Source organism: Schistocerca cancellata, chromosome 1, assembly GCF_023864275.1.
Source record: "Schistocerca cancellata isolate TAMUIC-IGC-003103 chromosome 1, iqSchCanc2.1, whole genome shotgun sequence".
Taxonomy (NCBI): Eukaryota; Metazoa; Arthropoda; class Insecta; order Orthoptera; family Acrididae; genus Schistocerca; species Schistocerca cancellata.
The window spans coordinates 1,034,126,742-1,034,154,068 of NC_064626.1; the positions used below are offsets into that span (position 1 = coordinate 1,034,126,742).

At 42.8% G+C, this 27,327-nt stretch overlaps 1 protein-coding gene across 1 annotated transcript; it reads left to right on the forward strand.

The window, feature by feature from the left end:
* The first annotated feature begins 665 nt into the window (after positions 1–665).
* LOC126089720 (uncharacterized) lies at positions 666–23,627 on the forward strand. Its single transcript, XM_049906931.1, has 4 exons — positions 666–823; positions 5,478–5,597; positions 13,893–14,073; positions 23,475–23,627. Exons 1-4 carry the CDS (start codon positions 760–762, stop codon positions 23,485–23,487), a joined length of 378 nt encoding a protein of 125 aa, XP_049762888.1. The 5' UTR covers positions 666–759; the 3' UTR covers positions 23,488–23,627.
* The last annotated feature ends 3,700 nt before the right edge of the window (positions 23,628–27,327 follow it).

The window sequence follows — 27,327 nt, forward strand, 5'->3', positions numbered from 1 at the left end:
CCAGTGTAAACGACGGTAAAACCGTGATGCGCATCTAAAATGTTAAAAAACTGAGATTGGAATGTAAAATCTGGTGTACTATCTTTCTTAAAATTAGTCAAATTTAAAATAAGTCTGGGTCTCTGGAGGAGCCAAGGTGGAAATCTGCTGCAACCGCGACGGAAAACATGAAGACCGTGTGAGAGAGAATTAATTAAACACAGTAATGATATCCTTCCTGAAGGACGCTCATTGGTATTCGCATCAGAGTCTTTATGGACACACAGGCATGTTTGTTCCCCTACGACATTTCTAGGAGTGAGAACAAGTTATGTGTTATGTAAAATAGTCATAATTTCTTGATACCCTACTTACTCGATCTGTCAGAGAGAAAAAAGTAGAACAAAATACATAGGTAATTCCCGGTCTGGGCTTCAGGTTGTCACCGTTGTGCCTTCGTGTGGGATCAGCCGAGTGCATAACAGTGTGTCAACAAATTGCACCGCGTGTTTGCAGACTTGGTCGCTGCTCCTGGCCACAAGGCGAGCACCTGGACGAGCTCTGGTTTTCACGGTCACGCAGCGCACCGCAGGTCTGGAAAACACCCAGATCAACTTGCCCTGTCAAGTATCCATTCCGGTTTCTGTTTTTTTCAGGGTACTCACATCTCCGCCTGTACCCAGTGTGTATAAAGGAGAGCTCTCTGGCGGTGTTGCGGTGTATGTGACACTGGGGACCTTAGGTGGTTGACAAGCAGCGAAGTTCTGAGGGGTGTTGAAGATGCGGCCACAGGGACGGTGCCTCTTTGCGGTGGCATTAGTTATGCTGCTGATAGCCACTTCTGGTGAGTTTTCTTCACTTAATTGAAACTGGATCTGCAGCTGGGGCAAACTGTTTAATTGATTTAATGCCGACTGCAGCTGTCAGTTTTTCTTTATTCGAGTGCTCAGCGACAGTGGACGTTACTCAAATATACACAGGGGCAGAGACATTTTGGCATAATATGCCATAAATGAATTTTTGTAAAGATATTTAACGGTTGCTCATTGAGGGTTTTGTACAAACTCAGTTATGTATGTACAACCAGTTCGTCTACAGGTTTTGCCGAGAGAGTTTGCGAGTATCAAAATATGTGATATAAATGGCCGTATCTTTTTATTGAACTGATTTACAAGCTTAAATTTTTTACAGTGCAAAGGGACTGTAGACCTTCGCATTTGATATAACTTTCAACTCCGTACCTCTGCTCGCTCCTGGGAAAAATGGTCTTATTCAAACAGGCGGACAACAAAGTGATCCTATAATGGTGCTTTTTTCACCTAAAAAGACAGCTGCTGGCAGCATTAAATCATTTATGTACAGAGTTTACCAAACATTTACAGTGAAAATTATATGGATGGTGCAATTCACTGAGACACTGAACAAATGAGAAGAAATGAATGCTAAGTATTCACTGATACGAGTGTAAACAGTTTACACGTTATCAGCAACGACTTAAGTTACTAACAGAGGGAAAGCGCACATTTTCCGGGTGCTTATTGTTGAATTTTCTGCCACATCATCCATCACACTCTCCTCAAACTCTACTGGCGAACTGTCCTTTGCCATGAATGTTAGTTTCTTGGAAGTTTCTGTCCACGACTTTATGTCTATTATTAAGCTGTTCTCTGTTCATGTTTTGGCTTTACAGACACTAGAGTCTGGTACAACATGCATTAGATGCAAGTCTGCAACTTAAGGACCTGCAACATTGGTTCAGTGAACATTAGACGGAAGAACGATGTTCATTTAGAATAGCGTTGTTCCGAAAAGTATGCAATTTTTCGGCGGGTTAGATTTTTAGTAGGCTTGCAGAAGAACTGAGAAAACTGAGTGCAGAACCTCAAGTATTCAACTCCAAATTGAAAGCGACACACTCCTTCCCTTATGTACAGGAGTTCCTCACAGTAGATGAAAACTTTTCTAAGTTTTCTCTGCAATGAGTTATTTATTCTTACACTTTCTGTTTTTCTCGTGTTTCATTAATTCTTCAACGCTTTGTTTCTAAATTTCCTAATCAGCATTCTGTAAATTATATACTGATACGTTCGAAGACCAAGTAAGTAGCTTTAGCTTCTACGTTCCAACGGAACCTAACAAATATATAATAAATAAACTATAAATAGTGATAAATCCCACCGTGGTTACATCGCAGCCGATGATGATGTAGCAAAAAATCGTTTGTTATGAAACATCAGCGGTTCACAAAACATGCCTCACACGCATTGGTCACTCAAGACCTTATACCTCCTGAATTACTCATTTCCGGCCACCAGTTCATTATCTCAAAGTATTCAGTTTCATATAAAGGCCTCTGAAATTTCTGAAACGGTTCATGAGATCGAAAAATTGTATGACGATTAGTATATATTGTAATTTATGTATCTGCTAGATAAACTGGCAGTTATAGTTACATTTTCAGGCGATGAGGCTCTCAAGAAAATCTTTTTAATGTAATTGAAAGGACACGTAACGTTATATAACGCTAGTACCAACAAAAGCAAGAACAACGTAATTTCAACATTTTATTCGATGCGAAGCCAAACATCTTTGTGCTTGTAGGAGTGACACATACTTTACGTTTTTATGAACTGTGTTCTTGGAAAATTGACGAGGACTTATTAGCGAGATCTTCCTTTTGAGACTTATGAAATGATCTTAACAGAGGCGAAATATTTGTCTCAATAGTCACGAGTACTAGCCGTCTACGAAAGAAGTTGATCTTTATGCAGTTTCACGTGTCGATGTGCCTATTTTCGATACATTCAACCAGGTCCGCCCTCTATAACGAGATATTACAGTTGTATATGAATGAAATATAATTAAAATTTACATTTTGTTACATTCCTTTTATTATCTAGCATATACTTTACAATCATATTTTCTTATAGTTTTAATGTGCTATCTCTCAAACAGAAAACTGATTTTTGCGTAGTTATGAAACCTAGTTTTGTATTCCTTTTTTAATAAATACACTACTGGCCATTAAAATTGCTACACAAAGAAGAAATGCAGATGATAAACGGGTATTCATTGGACAAATATATTATACTAGAACTGACATGTGATTACATTTTCACGCAATTTGGGTTCATAGATCCTGAGAAATCAGTACCCAGAACAACCACCTCTGGCCGCAATAACGGCCTTGATACGCCTGGGCATTGAGCCAAACAGAGCTTGGATTGCGTGTACAGGTACAGCTGCCCATGCAGCTTCAACACCATACCACCGTTCATCAAGAGTAATGACTGGCGTATTGTGACGAGCCAGTTGCTCGGCCACCATTGACCAGACGTTTTCAATTGGTGAGAGATGTGGACAATATGCTGGCAGGGCAGCAGTCGAACATTTTCTGCATCCAGAAAGTCCCGTAAAGGACCTGCAACATGCGGTCGTGCATTATCCTGCTGAAATGTAGGATTTCGTAGGGATAGCAGAGCCACGGATCGTAACACATCTGAAATGTAACGTCCGCTGTTCAAAGTGCCGTCAGTGCAAACAAGAGCTGACCGAGACGTGTAACCAATGGCACCCCATTCCATCACACCGGGTGATACGCCAGTATGGCGATGACGAATACACGCTTCCAATGTGCGTTCAACCGCGATGTCGCCAAACACGGATGCGTCCATCATGATGCTGTAAACAGAACCTGGATTCATTCGAAAAAATGACGTTTTGCCATTCGTGCATACAGGTTCGTCGTTGAGTACACCATCGCAGGCGCTCCTGTCTGTGATGCAGCGTCAAAGGTAATCGCAGCCATGGTCTCCGAGCTGATAGTCCATGCTGCTGCAAACGTCGTCGAACTGTTCGTGCAGATGGTTGTTGTCTTGCAAACGTCCCCATCTGTTGACTCAGGGATCGAGACAAGGCTGCATGATCCGTTACAGCCATGCGGATAACATGCCTGTCATCTCGACTGCTAGTGATACGAGGCCGTTGGGATCCAGCACCGCGTTCCGTATTACCCTCCTGAATCCACCGATTCTATATTCTGCTAACAGTCATTGGATCTCGACCAATGCGAGCAGCAATGTCGCGATTCGATAAACCGCAATCGCGATGGGATACAATCCGACCTTTATCAAAGTCGGTGACGTGATGGTACGCATTTCTCCTCCTTACACGAGGCATCACAACAACTTTCCACCAGGCAACGCCGGTCAACTGCTGTTTGCGTATGAGAAATCGGTTGGAAACTTTCCTGATGTCAGTACGTTGTAGGTGTCGTCACCGGCGCCAACCTTGTGTGAATGTTCTGAAAAGCTAATCATTTGCATATCACAGCATCTTCTTCCTGTCGGTTAAATTTCGCGTCTGTAGCACGTCATCTTCGCGGTGTAGCAATTTTAATGGCCAGTACTGTATACACTAAGTGTTCGAAAGTATCTGGACATCCATTTATAATGCGGGATTGACCACTAGATATCATGGGAGGTGACCCACCAGTACAAAAGGAGGTGAGAAGTATTATCAGTAGAGAAGCCATAAGAGCAAATTGAGTCGGTTAGGAGAGTTCAGTGAGTCGGAACATTCGATCTCATCTGAGCAACAAATCCACAAGGGACAAATCAACCTATAATAGGAGAAGGAGAAGGGGAGTGACATAGAAGTACTGCTCAGGAACGCCTGAAGCAATTTCAATCAAATTTGGTGTATAAATGACACGCAGTTTGTAAGGGTAATGTGTGGACACACACCCAGCTATAATTTCCTGAGCCTTTTGAACAGATAGTGTAGTTGTTCACAGCCGTTGTTAACAAATAGTATTGAATACCTCAACGATTTCAGTTCTTTTCATTTTTTTAAAAAATTCATCAATTTATTAATTTGTAAACTGCATAGTAGGATTTTATATATCTAAATGATAAACCTAAGGTGATATTTTTACGAGGTAAATTCCCCTGGCAAATCCCGCGTCACAGATTCAGCCTAGAGGCCTAAATACGGGCCTGCTTCCAATAGTGCACAGAATATTAAGGACGTGGGGATTACGTAGAAAACCATTAAATTATTAATATTAATATTATTCAGAATGTTTCTTGAGTCGTCAGTGGCCTCCAATGGCTCATTTAAAATTGGATTTATACTGTAAGTATTATTGGACAAAGGAAAGTGTACTATCCGTTGTTCAGGAACTAAGCTATAGCTTTACAACTTAAGAAATGCCAGTCGTTCCTCAGCTTCTACCAACAAAGAGTGGAAACACCACACATGTGTGGTAGACAGTTTCCGATGAAAACAATCAACGCCTTTATACACAGTTGCCGTAATTTTTAGCAGAAAATCGCGCAGTTAGTACTGCTATTGCTGAAACCTGATATTGTGACAATCTTAGCGGTGCCACAGAGTAAAGGGAGAATCATGGTGTTGTCCCTAGTTCCTATTAAAGATGTTGGATTAGAAAACTTTAGAGGAAGATATGGATGAATAACACTTCACTTACTTTACAGATGCCGTGCCCGTACCTGAAGAAGCCTCTGAGTTGGAAGATCTGCGGGCTTTGCCCTCCGTCCCACGACAAAGGTCACCATTGATGGCTGCAATGGCGCCTCCTCTCCCAGATACACCAGGTAATTCGGAATAGTGTCTACGGTTTGCCACGAATATCAAGAAAGTAGCCATAATTACAATAGCCAATTGTCAGCTAACAAGAAAAAGCTCTAATAGATGTAAAAAAAAAACAGTACAAGAATAAGAATCTACATTAGGTGCTATTAGGCGTGACGCATGGGTAACAAAAATTTTCATCAGAGCAGAGATTCAGATGTAAGTCTATTCCAACATGGCAAATGACAACTGAAGGTTTAGTAACGCCATAGTAATATGTAATTTTCTCGGTCACATACTCAAGGATCTCTACGCCGTGAATTCCTGATACAAGATGTGACCGGATTCAAGACTTCCTAGCAGAAACAGCTCACCAAGTTATTCTTACAGGTAAGAGAGCAACAAGGACACCACAAAAGAGTGTTACAATGGCACAGATGTTGGGTTTTGTGGATCATTGGTCTTCTGACTGATTTACTGCGGACCAGTACGGATTCCTCCCCTGTGTAACCTCTTTATCTCAGTATAGCACTTGTACCCGGCGGGCGTCCTAAATTATTCGTTGGATATACTCCAATCTCTGTCTTCTACAACTTTCAAGTATCATGGAAGATATTCCTTTGTCTCTTACCACGTCTTATCGCCTTGTCCCTTCATATTCACAATGTCTAATACATTTTCCTCTCCTCGCAGATTCTGTGGAGAAATTTCAATATTCTTCTATAGCACGACATCGCAAACGCATCAGTTAATTTATTTTTCGATTTTCCAAAGTTCTTGCTACACTTCCATTTAATGCTGTACTCCAAAACGCACGTTCGTGGAAATTGATTCCTCAAGTTACGGTCGATGTTTTTGACACGAATACCTCGTTTGGCGAGGAATGGCCTCACTGTCTGTACTAGTCTACTACCTATGTCCTACTCGCTTCGTTCCCCAGGTTTTATCTCGCTTCCAACATAGCAGATGTCCTTCATTTCGTCTAGCCCGTGGTCACCAATTTTGATGTTAATTTTACCACTAACCTCAGTGATTTACTCCTCATTCCTTTCGTCTCAGTCCTTCCGACGACCACATGTTTTTCAGTTTCTTCGCACTATTCTTGCAGCCGTTTAGGCATGACATCACAGAATTTTCTGTTTATTTTGCTCCTAAGAGACGTATGTCGCTGTGTTCCTGTCTTTCCCTGACCATTTCTGTACTTCCTTCTTTTACTTATCAGCTGAAGTATTTCTTCTGTCACCTAAAGTTTTTTCGCAGTTACTTTTCTGGTGCCCATATTTGTCTAGATTCTGTGATTGCCATTTTTAGAGATGTCCAGCACTCTTCAGCTGAACTGTCTATTGTGTTGCTCAAAATCGCAGTGTCTACAGCCTTAGAGAACTTCAAATTGATCACAGCATTCCTCAGTGCTCTAATATCGCACTGCTTTCTACATTGACTGTTGGGGATGATTTTCTTGGAATTCAGTCTATTCTCCATCATTACTGAATTGTGATCTGAATCTACGTGTGCTCCTGTGTACATCTTGCAATCCAATGTCTGATTTCGGAATGAATGTCTGATCATGATGACATCCAGCTGCAACCTCCTTGTCTCTTTTGGCCTTTTCCGAGTATGTATCCTCCTCTCGTGTTTTTTGAAGAGCGTATTTGCTATCGCTAATTGATACGTATCGGAGAACTGTGTCTTTCTCCTGACACCCTGTTACCACCAAGCGCACATTGTCGATGTAACCCTCTATTCTACGTTTTCCCCTAACGATTGTCAGACTTTCGTTTCCCTTTACATACTGAATTACTCGTTTAATACCGGCATATACTTTTTGTAGCTCTTCTTGTGACGTCCGCTCGTATAGAAGAAGTATTGTTTTTGGAGTTGGTCTGGTGTTGATTCGAATACGAGTAATGGTTCAAATGGCTCTGAACACTATGGGACTTAACATCTCAGGTCATCAGTCCCCTAGAACTTAGAAGTACTTAAACCTAACTAACCTAAGGACATCACACACATCCATGCCCGAGGCAAGATCCGAACCTGCGACCGTAGTGGTCGCGCGGTTCCAGACTGAAGCGCCTATAACCGCTCGGCCACCGGCGGCCGGCGAATACGAGTAATCCACAGTAACACACTTCCTGTCCTGCTTTCCTGTTCATGACGAATCGCTCTCTCGTAAACCATTTTCTGCTGCTGTTGTTACTCATGCGACTTGAAATCCGCATCTTCTTTCTGTCTCACTTGACTTATCACCACTACGTCTTGACTGAGCCTAGCTTCAGTACCACATTTAGATTTCTGACATTTCCCGTTCCGAGTAGTAGAATGTTAACACTTTGTTGGTTTTTCATTCGTTCTCTCAAGGTCATCTCCTCTCTGCTAGTCCTTTCTCGGAGATCCGAAACGGGAATCAGTCCAGAATCTTTAGCCGATTAAAAGATCATCACGCCACTTTATCAATTACAGGCCACATCCCCTGCCTTAGTGAAGTGGTTTCCATTGCCTTCTGCATCTTGATGCTGGCCGGTCGCTGTGACCGAGCGGTTCTAGGCGCTTCAAGCCGGAATCGCGCTGCTGCTACGGTCGCAGGTTCGAATCCTGCCTCGGGCACATGGATGTGTGTGATGTCCTTGGGTTAGATAGGTTTAACTAGTTCTAAGTCTAGGGGACTGATGACCTCAGATGTTAAGTGCTTAGAGCCATTTGAACAATTTTTTTCTTGATGCTGCCGATCATCACTGTTTCTTCAGCCTCTTAGAGACAGTCACGCCCGAAAATCTGTCCGCTCTTTGGCAAGGCGACTGCCAGAACGAGAATGACTGCTTGTATCAGAAGCCTTCAAAGAATTTTATTCAAAATGTAGGCTTTAGGTCACGTCGAACCCTGGGCCGATATCTTTCCCCCCAAGGTGAGCATGTGAAGCTTGCATATACAATGCCTGGCAAAAAAAACTGAAGCACACGTGAGACGTGAGCGGGTATCGATGTAACTTGGTACACATATACACCAGCGGCAGGGATGTTGAAATTACATGTGTTCGGTAGAACGACCGCCAGAGAGCATTGGTACTCTACATATTTAGCGTTGTTATAAGCCCCAGTTGGGTATTTCAGAGACGTGAACACTGTCATATCTTGAGTGATCACTGTAAAGTACACGATAATCCTTCTACTCGTGTGAGGCAGAATTATCAGAGCCTGAAAGTGTTTGAAATGGGCCTCATCGTGGATCTCGATTTGGCCATCTCCTCAGATCGTGCAATATCCAGTTTTGTAGTGAATTCTTGGGTGACAGTGGCCCACCAGTGACTGCATGGGAACGTGAGTGTAAGCGTACTCTTTGTCAATGTTCTAGTCGACCACGTCTGACCACCACAAGGGTGGGTCACCATATTGTGCACCAAGCATATCGTTACCCCTTAACACGTGCACCTACCATCCAGGAACGAGTAAAGCATTCCGTGCAACATTCTATGTTGTCCCGCACCATTGGTCGGAGACTAACAAGAGCCGGACCATGAATTACCATCCCACGCTTGGGCTGCCGTCAACACCTCAATACAAACGATTGCGTTTGGAGTGGTGCAAGGACAATGAAGCACGGAAAAGACACGGGGTTTCTCTGTCGTTGTGAGGGCAAACGAGAAGCTGCTTGAACAAAGAAGCGGCGGCATCATCAGGATTCATCTACTGCCAATAACGGCTTGTGGGATTGCCTTTGTGCTAATGACATGTCCCACGATCATGGATCGCTCCTCGAACTGTCTAAGGCCTATTCCGTGAGCGGTGTTCATGTTTGCATTTTTTTTTACTGTAATGAAAACTCCATATTAGATTTAAGGTATCCATGTGTGAAATGAACTACAACGGTGTCTAAATTGTGGCTAATTGCGCAATAAGTTATGGAATACTGGAGTTAAATTTCAGTTCTTGTCAGTCTTCCTGAGTAGTGAGAAGGAGGAGAGTTCTCTACGCAGACATTCAACAGGATTTGCCACAGTGTGTAACGTGGATTGTTCCTTGTGGCTTGTTACAATGGCAGCTTGTATTTCTGAGATACTTTAATGTCTTGCCTTCACCTGTGTGATTTAACTCTAAAGCTGTTGTTTTGAGGACAGTACAAGCATAACTTTGGATAGACACAACTCCTAGTTCATACTTAATGAGGACACTCTTAATTGACAAAAAACACTAAATTAATTTTTTTATACATCACTTGTTTGCGCTGTCATTCTAATTTTACGATGGCACAGAAAGATTACCGAAGCAAAAGGCGTCAGATTTATGGGACGGTGGGTAAGTAGGAAGCTGTTGTAGAAAGTTTAAATTCACAATCTTCTGCAGAAGTAGAATGCCGCTAACTTAACGATCAGAATTTTGTCAGCGGCCTATATCTCTACTAAACTGAAATTTGTATAACTTAGTTTCTTGATAAAATATGAGAGAATACCTGGGGCAACTACGAGTAAATTAACATTTTTCATATTAAACAATCAGGGCCATTGGTGGTTATTAATTTCCGATCATTTAGCTCCCCGCTTAAAAATCTGTATATTCTTATGCTGTCACTGTAATATTTCTACTCTCTTGTGAGAACATGGACTCATTTAAGTGGAACTTCACCACCAACTCAATGCACATTGTTATCCTGCGAGAACGTCCTTCAGCAGAGCACCCTGCAACATGCATTTTCAACAGGCTTTCACAAGAGTTGAAGGCTGTTAGTAATGGAATCACGGATTTTCAAACTCTAGTCGAACGCTTTTGTCAAGGAGAACGACTACAGGAATATTTAAGGTCCTTCTTATTGTTTCGTGTGCACCTAAATCACTGAAATGATGGGGAAAAGCGGATAATATTCTTCGCGTATGAGTACTTTACGACTGCTTCATTATGCTATGCTAGTTATAAATATCTAACATGAATTAAAGAGTAGGAAAACTTTTCACGAAAAAGTCAGCCTTTTTTATTCTAGACAAGAATTCTAGTTCTGGTTTTCTGTGGTGTTTCCTAGTCAGTCGTATACCGGGATAGATGCTGCTTATAGACCATAAACGACACTTCACCTCTGGATGCCTAGCTATTATTTGACTGTTTAGTACATTATTAGACTGTACAGTGACTATCATAGTGCTTTAATTCTATGGTTTCATAGTTTAGCATTTCATTATTAAATTTTTTTTTCGTTTTAGGAAGTTACGTGTATGTTGTGGTGTGAGTCATTGACTTCGAATAATTGACACAGCGGTCGAACTGAATGAAACTAAACTCAAATACTCTCTTTCTATATTAGAAAGAACTTCTTGGCTTGTTATCGGGTTCCCCTTCAATTAAGTTCGAGATTTTGTACTCAAACTACGACGGAAGAGGATTACAAAATAGAACATGTAAAACGAGTAAAGCATGTAAAACTAGTAAACATACACACATTCAAATACAGGTACGTCCAAACTGCTTCTCTACAGTCAGTTACGGGAATTTTCTATGTAAGTTTTTGCGTGACGTGTCTTTAGTTCCAGCTAGATGAGATTTTTCAGCACATCTGTTATAGCCACCAAAGAAGCCTGTGATCATGTACGTTCTTTGTTTGGTCGAGCCCTGCCAGTGATCTCACACACTAGAATAGTATTCCATTATGTGATGTACAATGTAGAACACATGAAACACGGTAGGTCTTCGTGGAATTACTGAGAATGCTTGCTAACTGCCGGTCAGTTTTACAGAATTATTTTCAGAAACCTCCTGGAAACGCTAGCAAAACAAACGGGGAAACAAAACTTGATTCATTTTTTATACTTCCAATTACGCTTACTCACAGCCGTCTTAGTAAAAGGCAATAAATTCCTTGTATGCGTCTGCGATCGTTATGAATTTTCAGTAAAAATTTTACTAATAAATTATTGCTAGTAATACCGCTTAGTTTCGCTTAAGGGGCTCCGGAACGCCCTATATTTGCAATGTTAAAATAACGCTTATAAATTACATCTTTCCTCACAAAGTATTTGAGGTAGGAAGTTGAAGTTTTTACAGATTATTTATTGGAATATGGGCTACAACTTAACACAGGGATTTTACAAAATTTTAGTTCAGTTATTAAAGATGATTTTTTTTCAATTGTAATGAAAATTCACAACATTTTGTTGCAATTTTTTATTTATATATTCAAAAATATACAGTTTTTTTGGAAAAAGGCTGTGTTAAATTATGCAGAAGGTACTGTGTAATATTTACTGAAAGTTTGAAACAAATATGTTTGGAAGATCCTTAGAAAACATGTAATTAGTATGAGAAAATAAAAGTTTTGGGAATCGAGCGACAAAGATTGGATTAACTTTTTAGTGCATTCCAGGTCCATAGGATGGATTATCTTCATCCTCTGCAAACTCCTCCTCCAGCTTCCTCTTGTTCCTCCTCCTGTTTACTCTTGCTTGTATTTCTAGACTCTTTACAGCCCTGTCTGCAGCCCGAAGGCGTTCCTTGTCTAAAGCAAGTTAGGTTCACTCACTTGATTATCGTCTTTATTGTTTACAGTAATAACACATACCTTTGGCTTTCCAACATTTCTCCTTTTCTTAAAAGCCTTCAGAGGATTTCTAATAACTTTACTTTTACTGATTATTATACTTCAACAAAACAGAGACTCAAGAAACATAATTAATTACGAATATTTTCGAGATAACGACAGAGTAAATAAACATGAAACAATCGACAATCACACCAGCGATATATATTGAACCATCACAGGTTAGCCACAACACATACTTTATCTCACATCACTAAAATGTACCTGATGAACACGGACGTTAATAATAACACCATTTGACAGCAGTTTAACAGCGCCTCAGTGGGTCACGCCCATGTAGAACACATTTCAAAAAAAATTTAAAAATAATTGTAGTCTTCGGAATTGAATAAATTATATATCTATTAAAAGGTAATAGTCTGCAGATTCAGAAAACGCAAAAAAGTAAAAATTGAACTTTTCATGATTTTGAGCCTTTCCGGAGCCCCTTAACTGTTTTTGATTTCTTAGCTTTTTGGTTACTGCCATCAAATCAAAATTCACTAGTTGTAAAACGAAGTTCACTGTCAGTTGTAACAATGTTTATGGTGACGCAAGTGCAGAGAGAAATACTGTGAAACGTTTCCAGACGTAAATTTTCCTTCGTAACAGTTAAAATATTTACTTATCTGTCTCGCTGCAGTTCTTACATTTCATTATGTAAAAAGCAAAAGGTTCAATATTCGACTCCATGTTTGCTACCGTAAACCCTCAAAACTGAATGTACATTATTACACCTTCTCCACATCTACAGGAGTACAGGAAGGCATGTATCACATCCACAGACCATATTATCACGTTTTACTCGATATTCTTCTTCTTTTACTGAAGCCTTTATCCCGCGGTCGCAGGGTCGGCATGGTTAGGAACGGATTTGGCAAGGTTAATGTTAAGGGGTGGCCGGATGCCGTTCCTTCTGATACCCCATACCCCCTGGGACGGAATTTGTGTACTCCAGCTGTCTGCATCTAGTGTAACTCATGGAACAGCGAGAACGTGGTCAGATGTCTGTGAGTCCTGTAACTGAGGCGGGACGTGGGGACCAGCCCGGTATTCACCTAGTGGGATGTGGAAAACCGCCTAAAAACCACATCCAGGCTGACCGGCACACCGGCCCTCGTCGGTAATCCGCCGGACGGATTCGATCCAGGGCCAGCGCGCCTACCCGTGTCCAGGAAGCAGCGTATTAGCGCTCTCGGCTAACCCGGCGGGAACGTTTCACTCGATATTACCTCCCAGGAAAGGGAGGAAGGCTGGTGTATATCGATCATCGCTCAAACCTCTGATCGTTGCAAGCACTGTGGGACTATATGTAGCACAAGCAAGATATTTATTCGATAACTTGAATGCATGAACAGGACAGTGAAAAATTACCTCTAATTTTAGGTCTGAACCTGAACACCAACCCATCTGCGAGCTGGAAATGCTAAATGTGTTTTACAGCTTTGATTGTACATCACCATCTGACAGAGTGCACTCTAAAACATAAATCCTAGCTTCAGTTCCCAAACAAATCTTGCATTGATACAAACTTTAAAAAGAGATTAATCGAAGTATTCATCTAATTTAAGTTTTCCATTGTTTCTCAAAATGACACGACAGGCAGTTCTAGGATGGTACTTTTTCCAAACCATTTCGGATGACTGGAGCACTTCTCTCCCTCTGAGGTGGTCTCTAGCGACACTGCTGTGTACAGGATAGCTAACTCCACCCTTCACCTTCCACGATAGACATTTAATTTAATTTATCATTATTTCCAGGTGATGCAGGTGACGTGAACCGCGACAAGAGGACACTTTTTAAGAAGCGCCCCTTCTCCTCCGGCTCATGTGGTGGAGGTTGCTGCGGAGGCTGCAGCGTGTGTGGAGGCTGTGGAGGCGGCGGGGGCGGCCACTCCTACAGTTCATCGGGCTCTTACAGCTACTCGCGCTCTTACGGCTAGTGAGTGAACTATTGGCCACCGTTGCTAGCCCTTGGGAATTGCACGAAATCTTACAAAATGTGATTACGTTAAGTATTCTTAAGTTTACTGACTACCAGCTGTGGGACAGTCTTGTGTATATTTCGAGATTTGCTCTTAATAGAGGGGAGGGAGTCGTTCCTCGGAACGCTTTTAAGGCTTTCGCATCTAGAAGCTTAATACTTTTTCTTATTGCGTTTTGAAATAATAGCATTCACTTGATGTGTGCTGCAGGTGTTTTTTTTTTTTTTTGCTATTACAATAACCACTCCAGAAAAACAAGGTTCTTTCCAAATGTGAAAAACTATTGAAGGTACAGCGTGGTCAAATACCCAGGAATAAATATTCTATTCAAATTAAAAATGTTGCAGTCGAGAAACTCTTGTAAATATAGTATTTAATTGTGTGTTACATTATTACTATATTACATAGCAATAATCAGTAACTGAAATCAAATTAAGAAGAAGTATTACCAAAACCCAGTAACAAATTAAAAACACTTTGAAGTAGCAGATATTGGAAACAAACTCAAATTTACATTTTGGAGGCAAGGAAAATTATTAAGACGTTAAGGAAGCTCACTTCATTTGTACATATCACTTTTTCTATGGTAAAGACTTCTTCCGTTTTAAGGTACAAGACAGCGCACAACTGACGAAATGTGGCTTGACCATCCACACGTTACGTAACTAGGTTTAAAAATGTAGCCGCGTTGGATTAGCCGAGCGGTCTAGGGCGCTGCAGTCATGGACTGTGCTGCTGGTCCCGGCGGAGGTTCGAGTCCTCCCTCGGGCATGGGTGTGTGTGTGTGTTTGTCCTTAGGATAATTTAGGTTAAGTAGTGTGTAAGGTTAGGGACTGATGACCTTAGCATTTAAGTCCCATGAGATTTCACACACATTTGAACATTTTTTAAAATGTACAGAATTTACTCACCATAAAACTTTGTAACTGAAGAATTAAAAATATTCTCACAAAACCTTTGATATGATATACAGCACTTAAATATGTAGAGGTCGTAATACTTACAACGTTGTACAAAACACTACCCCATGTCTCACAACAGCAGGAATAGTAGAACGTCACGAAAACTGATTATGGCGGTCTCTAGTGTGAATTCGTTCATGTGCTTCTCAAATACGCCAGTAGATTTAAACAGTGTGGAACCTACATATGTGCCTACGTACACTAACTTCAAAATACACTCCTGGAAATGGAAAAAAGAACACATTGACACCGGTGTGTCAGACCCACCATACTTGTTCCGGACACTGCGAGAGGGCTGTACAAGCAATGATCACACGCACGGCACAGCGGACACACCAGGAACCGCGGTGTTGGCCGTCGAATGGCGCTAGCTGCGCAGCATTTGTGCACCGCCGCCGTCAGTGTCAGCCAGTTCGCCGTGGCATACGGAGCTCCATCGCAGTCTTTAACACTGGTAGCATGCCGCGACAGCGTGGACGTGAACCGTATGTGCAGTTGACGGACTTTGAGCGAGGGCGTATAGTGGGCATGCGGGAGGCCGGGTGGACGTACCGCCGAATTGCTCAACACGTGGGGCGTGAGGTCTCCACAGTACATCGATGTTGTCGCCAGTGGTCGGCGGAAGGTGCACGTGCCCGTCGACCTGGGACCCGGACCGCAGCGACGCACGGATGCACGCCAAGACCGTAGGATCCTACGCAGTGCCGTAGGGGACCGCACCGCCACTTCCCAGCAAATTAGGGACACTGTTGCTCCTGGGGTATCGGCGAGGACCATTCGCAACCGTCTCCATGAAGCTGGGCTACGGTCCCGCACACCGTTAGGCCCTCTTCCGCTCACACCCCAACATCGTGCAGCCCGCCTTCAGTGGTGTCGCGACAGGCGTGGATGGAGGGACGAATGGAGACGTGTCGTCTTCAGCGATGAGAGTCGCTTCTGCCTTGGTGCCAATGATGGTCGTATGCGTGTTTGGCTCCGTGCAGGTGAGCGCCACAATCAGGACTGCATACGACCGAGGCACACAGGGCCAACACCCGGCATCATGGTGTGGGGAGCGATCTCCTACACTGGCCGTACACCACTGGTGATCGTCGAGGGGACACTGAATAGTGCACGGTACATCCAAACCGTCATCGAACCCATCGTTCTACCATTCCTAGACCGGCAAGGAAACTTGCTGTTCCAACAGGACAATGCACGTCCGCATGTATCCCGTGCCACCCAACGTGCTCTAGAAGGTGTAAGTCAACTACCCTGGCCAGCAAGATCTCCGGATCTGTCCCCCATTGAGCATGTTTGGGACTGGACGAAGGGTCGTCTCACGCGGTCTGCACGTCCAGCACGAACGCTGGTCCAACTGAGGCGCCAGGTGGAAATGGCATGGCAAGCCGTTCCACAGGACTACATCCAGCATCTCTACGATCGTCTCCATTGGAGAATAGCAGCCTGCATTGCTGCGAAAGGTGGATATACACTGTACTAGTGTCGACATTGTGCATGCTCTGTTGCCTGTGTCTATGTGCCTGTGGTTCTGTCAGTGTGATCATGTGATGTATCTGACCCCAGGAATGTGTCAATAAAGTTTCCCCTTCCTGGGACAATGAATTCACGGTGTTCTTATTTCAGTTTCCAGGAGTGTACAACGTTGTCCCCTTCTCTTACTGAAATAATCGAACCAGACAAAAATATTAGTTTCCCCAGTAAATAAGCACCCAGGTCGCTTTGGAGTTCTGCAGATAGTGCTTAACTGACACCGGGCGGCCGAGTAATTCTCCTCCGCTGAACTTAATTCATGGCAATAAAGAGAAGCGTATATGCCTGCCGGTCGAACGGAAACTGAGAAGCGAGATGGGACGAAGTGTGACGCGGCAGAACGGAAGAGAGAAGCTATCGTATATGAACGTGCCGGTAACCACACCGTGGATGAAATTGGCAGATCCGTTGATGTCTAAACGCGGCCTATCAAACGTACCTGCAAATAACAACACACATTGTGTCCCACACTGCTTGCGTGAAATTCCACATTGCAATGCTACCTCGTGGAGAGTTGTAGAGTTACGATGCTTAAAGTTACAACAGGTGTGTAGAAAGTCAAAGCGCCAGCATCGCTCCAACAGAGGTCCTGGCCGCGAATGTAGCAGTACGTAACTGACACTCTTCAACGAGGGAACATCAAGTCTTATTTTAAGTTTTGTGTTTGTGGGCTATAGTTCGTCGAATTTGACCCAAATACTGAAAGGTAGCTCCCTGTTCGCTAATCCACCAAACGCCCCGTCCCACAAGGCAACGATCGAGAGCGAGTTTTCGGCCAGCAAAAATAATCATCGATTCGCCGGGTTTGTCCCCAGTCGACTTGTGGTATTTTCCAAATTGAAACTGGCAACAAAAGGACACCATACTATACCGTGGTGGCGAAAAGTCGTGGGATAGCGAAATGTACATATACATATGGCTGTAGTATCGCGTGCACAAGGCACAATAGAGCAATGTCATTTGTACTCGGGTGATTATGGCCGCCCGACTGGAATTAACAGGCTTTGAACGAGGAATGATAATTGGAGCTAGACGCAGGGGACATTTCATTTCGGAAATCGTTAGCGTATTCAATATTCTGAGATTCACACTGTTTGGAGTGTACCGAGAAAACCAATTTCAGACGTTGCCTCTCACCACGGTCAAAGCAGTGGCCGAAGGTCTTCACTTAACGACGGAGAGCAGCGGCTCTTGCGTCGAGTTGTAAGAGAAGTAACACTGCGTGAAATAACCGCAGAAATCAATGTGGGACGTACGATAAATGTATGCGTTAGGATGTTGCGGCATAATCTGACGTTAATGGGCTATGGCAGCAGACGACTGATGCGAGTACCTTTGCTAACAGCACGATATTACACTTACTGGTTGATTAAAACTGTGTGCCCGACCGAGACTCGAACTCGGGACCTTTGCCTTCGCGGGCAAGTGCTCTACCATCTGAGCTACCGAAGCACGCCTCACGCCCTGTCTCACAGCTTTACTTCTGCCAGTATCTCGTCTCCTACCTTCCAAACTTTATAGAAGCTCTCCTGCGAACCTTGCAGAACTAGCACTCCTGAAAGAAAGGTTATTGCGGAGACATGGCTTAGCCACAGCCTGGGGGATGTTTCCAGAATGAGATTTTCACTCTGCAGCGGAGTGTGCGCTGATATGAAACTTCCTGGCGGATTAAAACTGGTTGCCCGACCGAGACTCGAACTCGGGACCTTTGGCTTTCGCGGACAAGTGCTCTACCATCTGAGCTACCGAAAAGGTTCGCAGGAGAGCTTCTGTAAAGTTTGGAAGGTAGGAGACGAGATACTGGCAGAAGTAAAGCTGTGAGACCGGGCGTGAGTCGTGCTTCGGTAGCTCAGATGGTAGAGCACTTGCCCGCGAAAGGCAAAGGTCCCGAGTTCGAGTCTCGGTCGGACACACAGTTTTAATCTGCCAGGAAGTTTCATATCAGCGCACACTCCGCTGCAGAGTGAAAATCTCATTCTGGAAGCACGATATTGTCTGCAGCGCCTTTCCTGGGCTGGTGACATATCGGTTGGATCTTGACGATTAGAAAACCTTGGTTTGATCACATGATTCCCGATTTCAGTTGGTAAGAGCCGATGGAAGGGTTCGAGCGTGGCGCAGACCCCACGAAGCCATGGACCTAAGTTGTCAACAACGCACTGTGCAAGCTGGTGGTGGTTCTGTTATGGTGTGGAATCAACGGCCTTGCCACAGTGGTAACACTGGCTCTCGTGAGATCACCGAAGTTAACACCTGGACAGGTCAGAATCAGGGTCTGTCAAGTGGTGTTGGCAAATGGGGTGCACTCAACCCTTGCGAGGCCAATTGAGGAGCTACTTGACTGAGAAGTAACGACATCGGTCAAAAAAATTGACAACGGTCAGTAGAGCGATGTGCCGACTACATGCTTATCCGTATCCGTATCCTGGCTAATGGCTGATGATGATAGGGCTGCCGGTCGGTACCGCTGGGCCTTCAAGATCAGTTCGGATGGTGTTATTTTCGTTTACATGGAATGGACTGGATCCTCCAGTCCAAATAAACTGATCATTGACTCGATATGGTAAAGTTCGACTACTTTGAGACCACTTTCAGCCATTCATGGACTTCATGATCCAAATAAAGACGGAATTTTTGTGGATGACAATTCGCCATGTCACCTGGCGATCATTTTACAGAGCTATCACGCCACCGGACACAATTTCTTGCGAATGGTTCGAAGAACATTGTGGACAATTCGAGAGAATGATCTGGCCACCCAGATCGCCCGATATGAATTCCATCGAATATTTGTGGGACATAATCGAGAGGTCATTTCATGCACAAAATCCTGCACCGGCACTCTTTCGCATTTATAGACGGCTATAGAGGCACCGTGGCTCAATTGTTCTGCAGCGGGCTTCTAGCTACTTAAGTCCATGCAACGTCCAGCTGCAGCACTACGTCGAGCAAAAGAAGGTGGGACACGTTATTAAAAAGTATCTCATGACTTTCGTCACCTCACTGTAAATGCAGTTCCAAAAAAGGACTACAGTGAATGTTTCAGAATACCTTTAAACCCATTTCAGCTATGTATTTTGTGAATATGATACATGATTTTTATTTTCCATAGCCACACTCTTAACGGAACTGCGGCAAATTGTGTATACCACTCGGAGATATGTAATGCGGTGTGAGAACAATGACTGTAAAAAGACCCTAACCGGCAGGGACCGGAAATGAGTGCCACGTCGTGTCAATGACAGTCGGTTTCAAACCCGACAGAAATTTCTGCTGGTGTTGAAATCAGATCCATGTCAACCAGTTTACAAGGAGACACTGCGAACGGAACTGCGTGAAATGAACATTCGGAGGCGGGTACCTTGCGAAAGGCCATCGCTCACAGCGGCAGTGGGCCAGACATCACAGAAACTGGTCAGTACCTGGCCGGTGGCATGTAATGCGCTTTGTAGAGAAGTAACTTTCCCCGTATTTAAATGATACAAGGCGTAGAGTGCAGTGATGACCCGATGTGGCGTTCACAGTACATGAAGGATGTAGTTCGGGACGGGAGTGGTTATGTGTTGTTTTGCGGGCGTTTTTGATGTCGTGACTTCGATTCACTCACTCAGCTGACAGTGAACATGAGATAGGAAGTTTGGATTGACATTTTCGGTGGCACAGTGTTCGTCTTTCTTCTACATTTACTTGATGAGCAATTTGTGGCTATTTCTGTCTCCCAAGACGACGATAGCCGTCTTCACAGGGCTCCACACTCAGTCACCCTGTAGCACCTCGACTGTCCGCTAAATGGCCTGTTCTTAACCAATTGGTATATGTCTGGAAGTACTTAGTGCAGCTAGTGAACATAGCAATCAGTATCCTCGCTCTACGGGACCTAAGCACCAATGAGTTACTAAGGTTCGAAGAACCTTTTGGACTGTCCCCCTCATCGATTTGACTCCATTACCGAGGCTAGAGTCGCTGAAACAAATTATTAATGTTGATGACTCCTGGGTTTACGTTGTGTTTTTCCAGTTTGCTTGGGTGCCAGAATATTGTATCATTTCTCGTCTCACTCCGGGATTAGCTTTTATGTGCATCCAGGCACAAGCAGTTTCGACACACTCAGCACCACCTATGATGAAATGGTGTGTGATTCAAACAAGCGAGACAGTACGGTTCTGTCACCGTGCAGCATGATGGCTTACAGAGACATTCCATTGTGCAGGGATTGAGGAATATTTCTGTATACCACCAACATTGAGTACCAATATTCTTTTATCGCGAGGACAAACAGCATTGATTAGGGGAAAAATGAAATTGGTCATTGTATCACCCTTTAAAGTCAAAGCACTGCAACGAAAATACCAGTTTTAAGGGCCAGCTAAGTAGGCACCTGCGACTACCACAAACTTTTCATTGCAGTCAAAGTGTTTTTAGGCATAAATTTCTATAAATGTAGTGATACGTGGAAGTCAAACGACGGGAAAGTACCACAGTATGTAAATAAATAACATACATTGTGATAAATGTTTTCTGAGGTTCACGCCCGGTTTATAAGTATCAGTTTCATTAAGTCCAAAACGGCACGCAATTTTACTGACTGGTTTGTTTTTTACCTTGCGAACCAGTTTAACAAACGTCTCGATAAATACGCATTTAAAGTTTGGAGTTCGGTTTATAAATGTTTTCTGAGGTTCGCGCCCGGTTTATAAGTATCAGTTTCATTAAGTCCAAAACGGCACGCAATTTTACTGACTGGTTTGTTTTTTACCTTGCGAACCAGTTTAACAAACGTCTCGATAAATACGCATTTAAAGTTTGAAGTTCGGTTTTTGTGTACAAAACTTTGAAGTTTTTCGACTTACCTTTAATCTGCTATTTCTGGACCATACGGTAAACCTTAATATTCTTCGGAGATCTCATTTTTTAAAGAGTGAGTCTCTCTAGCCGCAGTTCTAGCCTCGACGCTGTTCTCTTACCATGGCGGGTGAGCAAGCCGTGGTACCGATAACGACCCTCATTAATTTCATTTTATGTGAGACTCCGTTAAATCCGTCGGAAAAAACAACACACGCCAGATTTTTAGCATTTTTGACGAAATTTGCAGCCGAAAACGTGTTTTGGAGCCTAAGTCCAAATTAATGAATTCTCTGTTTCATTATTGATCTGCGTATAGGCTCCAATGCATTTCTCCATCAAATTCTCCTAAAAAATAGCTTCAATAACTTCACTCAGTGATGGATTATGATCAAAAGTGTCCAGTGTCCCGTTAATTTCAGCTTGCTTCCATTTACACCAACTTTTACAATAGTAATCGATCTGCGGATTCTCATTCGTTGAACTTCTGTGGTAAAGTGTCGCCATAACTGGCTTTTTCATCTCACTGCTGTCGAAAGCATATAATTGCGAAATATGGTGGAAAAATAGTTGATATTTTCTTCGACCAAGTATTTTACAGAGATATTGATTGGTGTCGCAACTCCCAAAGCGTCGAGAGCGGCTAGAGTAGACGTAAAAGAGTTTCAATTGAAACGTGATTTTCAGGTGTAAACGATAATTTGCAGGTAAAATCATTTTCATCAGATATTCTTAATACTATAAGTAATCAAAATACGCAACAAAAGAAAAAAAACGATTTTTTTCAAACCTCGAGAACGGGAAAGCCACTTGACCACTCACAAGGATGAGTATGTAATACGCTATGTGTTGTTGTTGTTGTGGTCTTCAGTCCTGAGACTGGTTTGATGCAGCTCTCCATGCTACTCTACCCTGCGCAAGCTTCTTCATCTCCCAGTACTTAGTGCAACCTACATCCTTCTGAATCTGCTTAGTGTATTCATTTCTTGGTCTCCCTCTACAATTTTTAGCCTCCACACTGCCCTCCAATGCTAAATTTGTGATCCCTTGATGCCTCAGAACATGTCCTAGCAACCGGTCCCTTCTTCTTGTCAAGTTGTGCCACAAACTCCTCATCTCCCCAATTCTATTCAATACCTCCTGATTAGTTATGTGATCTACCCATTTAATCTTCAGCATTCTTCTGTAGCACCACATTTCGAAAGCTTCTATTCTCTTCTGGTCCAAACTATTTATCGTCCATGTTTCACTTCCATACATGGCTATACTTCATACAAATACATTCAGAAACGACTTCCTGACACTTAAATCTACACTCGATGTTAACAAATTTCTGTTCTTCAGAAACGATTTCCTTGCCACTGCCAGTCTACGTTTTATATCTTCTCTACTTCGACCATCATCAGTTATTTTGCCCCCCAAATAGCAAAACTCCTTTACTACTTTAAGTGTCTCATTTCCTAATCTAATTCCCTCAGCATCACCCGACCTAATTCGACTACATTCCGTTTTCCTCGTTTTTCTTTTGTTGATGTTCATCTTATATCCTCGTTTCAAGACACTGTCCATTCCGTTCAGCTGCTCTTTCAAGTCGTTTTCTGTCTCTGACAGAATTACAATGTCATCGGCGAATCTCAAAGTTTTTATTTCTTCTCCATGGATTTTAATACCTACTCCGAATTTTTCTTTTGTTTCCTTTACTGCTTGCTCAGTATACAGATTGAATAACATTGGGGAGAGGCTACAACCCTGTCTGACTCCCTTCCCAACCACTGCTTACATAGTGTATTCAAACTATCTTTCATGACTTAACTAACAGTCGACAGTCGGACATTCATTTTCCCGTTTTTGGCCATTGATACTGGCATTTAGGCTGTATCCACTTGCTTACTGCATATTCGGACGGGGAATATGTAGCAACTGGTTTAGTGGTGTGATCTATGCAGTGAAATTACAATTAATTACGCAACATTTTACTCAGTTTCTACCTATAACTTTTATTCCTCTTCTTTGTGTTACAGTGGTCGACGATAACGCTATGGACGTCCAGCATCAACTACGCTCCACGAGTTAAGTGGGAGACCACGGTTACCTACGAATTCCGCATAGGTTTTGACAATAGTTGTGCATAAATATTTCTGTTTTAAACGAAATACATTTGTTTTGTATAAAAACTTGTAGTTTCATTTTTTAAATTTATTACCCAACTAAACGAAAACTTGCCCCTTCATTCTATATAATATATTCGTTTTATTTCTTTGGCTTTATAAATATTTCTTCAGTAAAATTTGCAAATTGTTTATAAAAACCTAATTTACACATTAAGAACTCAACAACACTTCATGACGTTGTAGCTTGCTCAGTAGGTAATAACAGATAATTTACTCTCCACAGACATGTAAGACACTGAATCACAAAGTTGTGCAAACACGAAAAAAACAAAACAGTTGTTGATTATATAAACGTAAGTATGTGTGTGTGTGTGTGTGTGTGTGTGTGTGTGTGTGTGTACTTTATGAATTGCGCGCATGAGACAGTGAGCGACACGACATGTGCATATTTTTCCGAATCCGCCAAATAAATCCAGTCTTTCACCTATAACTGCAGTGTGATGAGCAGTTAGGTCCCATTTCGTTTTTGGTGTATTTTGGTTCCTATGTATAGCCACTAATGCTTTGTCGACGTATGTGTTTCCTGACGGTTTTGAATCTCTTCCCTTTTTGTTGTATGTGGCTTCTTATATACAATAATACTCTAAGGATGACTTACGAATAACACTTCTCATGCGTCCGTCTTCGTGTGGTTCTGTATAGTGTATTATCTGTTACACAATTATTGTTTGCCGAGTAGATTATGAGTGTTACGGCCATTTTTTAAAAACTAGCTGATTTCGGAATGTGATACCAAGACAAATTTCTTCAGACATTTCTTGTCAATTTTTTATCACGTGTTGTTTTCTTGGCTTTGTTGGGCAACTACATTTCTGTAGATAATTTGTCAACTGATGTTATGAGGCTGAATTTTCTGATGCTTTTTCAACCTTGGTTCACTGAACTAGCTTCGGGTTTAGCATTTTCTTTTCAGATACGGAAGAGATACGATACCACACTTTTTAGTACATATAGTGGTTACATTATAATCACAAATTATAATTCAATGAGGGTAGGAAGTGCGCTATTTTCTTAGCATCTATAAAAAAGGCCATACTTGCCAACAATTACGCTACTGGCCATTAAAATTGCTACACCAAGAAGAAATGCAGATGATAAAAGGGTATTCATTGGACAAATATATTATGCTAGAACTGACTTGTGATTACATTTTCACACAGTTTGGGTGAATAGATCCTGAGAAATCAGTACCCAGAACAACCACCTCTGGCCGTAATAACGGCCTTGATACGCCTGGGCATTGAGTCAAACAGATCTTGGATGGCGTGTACAGGTACAGCTGCCCATGCAGCTTCAACACGATACCACAGTTCATCAAGAGTAGTGACTGCCGTATTGTGACAAGCCAGTTGCTCGGCCACCATTGACCAGACGTTTTCAATTAGTGAGAGATCTGGAGAATGTGCTGGCCAGGGCAGCAGTCGAATATTTTCTGTATCCAGAAAATCCCGTACAGGACCTGCAACATGCGGGCGTGCATTATCCTGCTGAGATGTAGGGTTTCGCAGGGATCGAATGAAAGGTAGAGCCACGGGTCATAACACATCTGAAATGTAGCGTCCACTGTTCAAAGTGCCGTCAATGCGAACAAGAGGTGACCGAGACGTGTAACCAATAACACCCCATGCCATCAAGCCGGGTGATACGCCAGTATGGCAATGACGAATACGCGCTTCCAATGTGCATTCACCGCGATGTCGCCAAACACGGATGTGACCATCATGATGCTGTAAACAGAACCTGGATTCATCCTGGGCTCCTCTCTTTACAGCATCTTCAAAAGGCACAAAACTGCCTCTAAGACTAAATCATGTATTCCTACGCCACGAGAGGTGCCCGCAATGGAAACATATTTCCATTGTTATTGGTGGAACTGAAGGCAGCAGCTGAGTGCATAGTAGTAATCTTTAGATTACAATTCTTAAGTCGTAAGTATCATGTAAAAATACTGACACTATTTTGACAATTTGACAGAATTTGACACGATATCTCCTTAGGAGGAAATCAAACTGTCGGTCAGTGTCAAGCTGAATAGTTTCTTGCATAAGGGTAAAGGTGGATCAACGCTTTGTTGACTTTCTCAAAGCCCTTTCTCTTGAATAAATCATTCGATTTTTGTGAAATTGTAATGACTTGTTTGTCTCTACATATACGTTATGTCCACAGATTTCCGTCCTATTCGGATAATTCCTTCGTAGTGTGTGGCTTTTTTTGTCTTGGAGTGTATTCATAATACGACGACAGAAGTACAGCGGAGCCTGAATATAGAAAAAAGAAGCATAAACAGCGGTTAAATAGAGAAAAAGTTCAACGACTTACTTAAGGGGAAAGTATGGGTCGTTATGTTGTGCTTAAAAAGCTGCAGTAACAACTAACTGCAGGAGATAATTTTTTGTTCAACTGAGATTACAACGTTCACAACTTACGAGACAATTTGCGGTCGAGAGGAGACGAAATTAAGGGAAAAAAAGGATGTTTACGCTCGTTATACGCAAAGCCTTTTCATTAAAATACTTCTGGGTATACAGCCGCGTCATCTTATGAAATAGACTCATCAAGAAAAGCGTTGCCTCACCCGGAGATATCGTGTAAGTATGTTGCTGATGTGACTGCTCCTGTACTGATCGAAAGGTCACTCCAGAATTCTGTTGTAAATGTACTTACAGTCAGGAAGAGTGCTACCTATGAGCAGAACGCCGTACTGGAATGGATTGCAGCATTTTAATTAAAAAAAGGCCGCATTAGAGGCATCTGTAGGACAACAGAGCGAACTTAAATCATGTCACAAAAGACAGTCATGACCAACGTTCGTGTATGCACTGCTGTGCGGCTGGTCCCGGCGGAGGTTCGAGTCCTCCCTCGGGCATGGGTGTGTGTGTTTGTTCTTAGGGTAATTTAGGTTAAGTAGTGTGTAAGCTTGGGGACTGATGACCTTATCAGTTAAGTCCCATAAGATTTCACACACATTTGAACATTTTTTTTTTGTATGCACTGCTCCACAAATTGTACCTTACCTAACAGAAAAATAGGAAAATTGCCCGACGAGTGCCCTGGAATCAAAGTGACGTCGCGCGCTTGTGGAATCGGTTCCATTTGACCGGTAGTGTTGAGAACTTGTATTGCACAGGCCGTCCATGTCAGACAGATGCACAAGATGGTCCACGTCTAAGACTTTCACGTCAAAGGAACTGAAGTCGATGTTCGAAGAGATTGAGGACGCCATGTGTCGTATCAAACTGTTAGGAGACGATTGCATGATGCATATCTTCATTTCCGACGGCCAAGGCGAGCACCACATGGTACACCACAACACCACGGATTCTGTTACACATAGGCCATAAATCACACAGGAGGCACGCTCTAGGATTGGCGTCGGGTGTTGTTTATGGACGATACTCGCAGCTGTTTCTAAGCTGATAATCGCAGACAAACTGTTTGGGGCAATCCCGTAACATCGAGTGCCTCCAACACTCTGTCCCACATGTAAAACATGGTGATAGTGGAGTGATGTTCTGGGGTAGCATTACGTGGGGCCACCGTACACATCTCGTGGTTCTTGAGGGCAAACTCACTGTTCGACGCTGCAGGGACGATGTTCTACAACCAATAGTAGGAACGCTTCGCCACCATGGTTCCCACGGAAAGACTTCACATTCCATTTGTTCTCATCGTCGGTAAAGCAGATGCTAGACTGAGATTCATT

Bases quoted from the DNA above. Each gene is read 5' to 3' on its own strand.
- LOC126089720 (XM_049906931.1), top strand. From the start codon at position 760: ATGCGGCCACAGGGACGGTGCCTCTTTGCGGTGGCATTAGTTATGCTG. The intron at 824-5,477 runs GTGAGTTTTCTT...CTTACTTTACAG, and splicing joins GCTGCTGATAGCCACTTCTG to ATGCCGTGCCCGTACCTGAA. The intron at 5,598-13,892 runs GTAATTCGGAAT...CATTATTTCCAG, and splicing joins TCCTCTCCCAGATACACCAG to GTGATGCAGGTGACGTGAAC.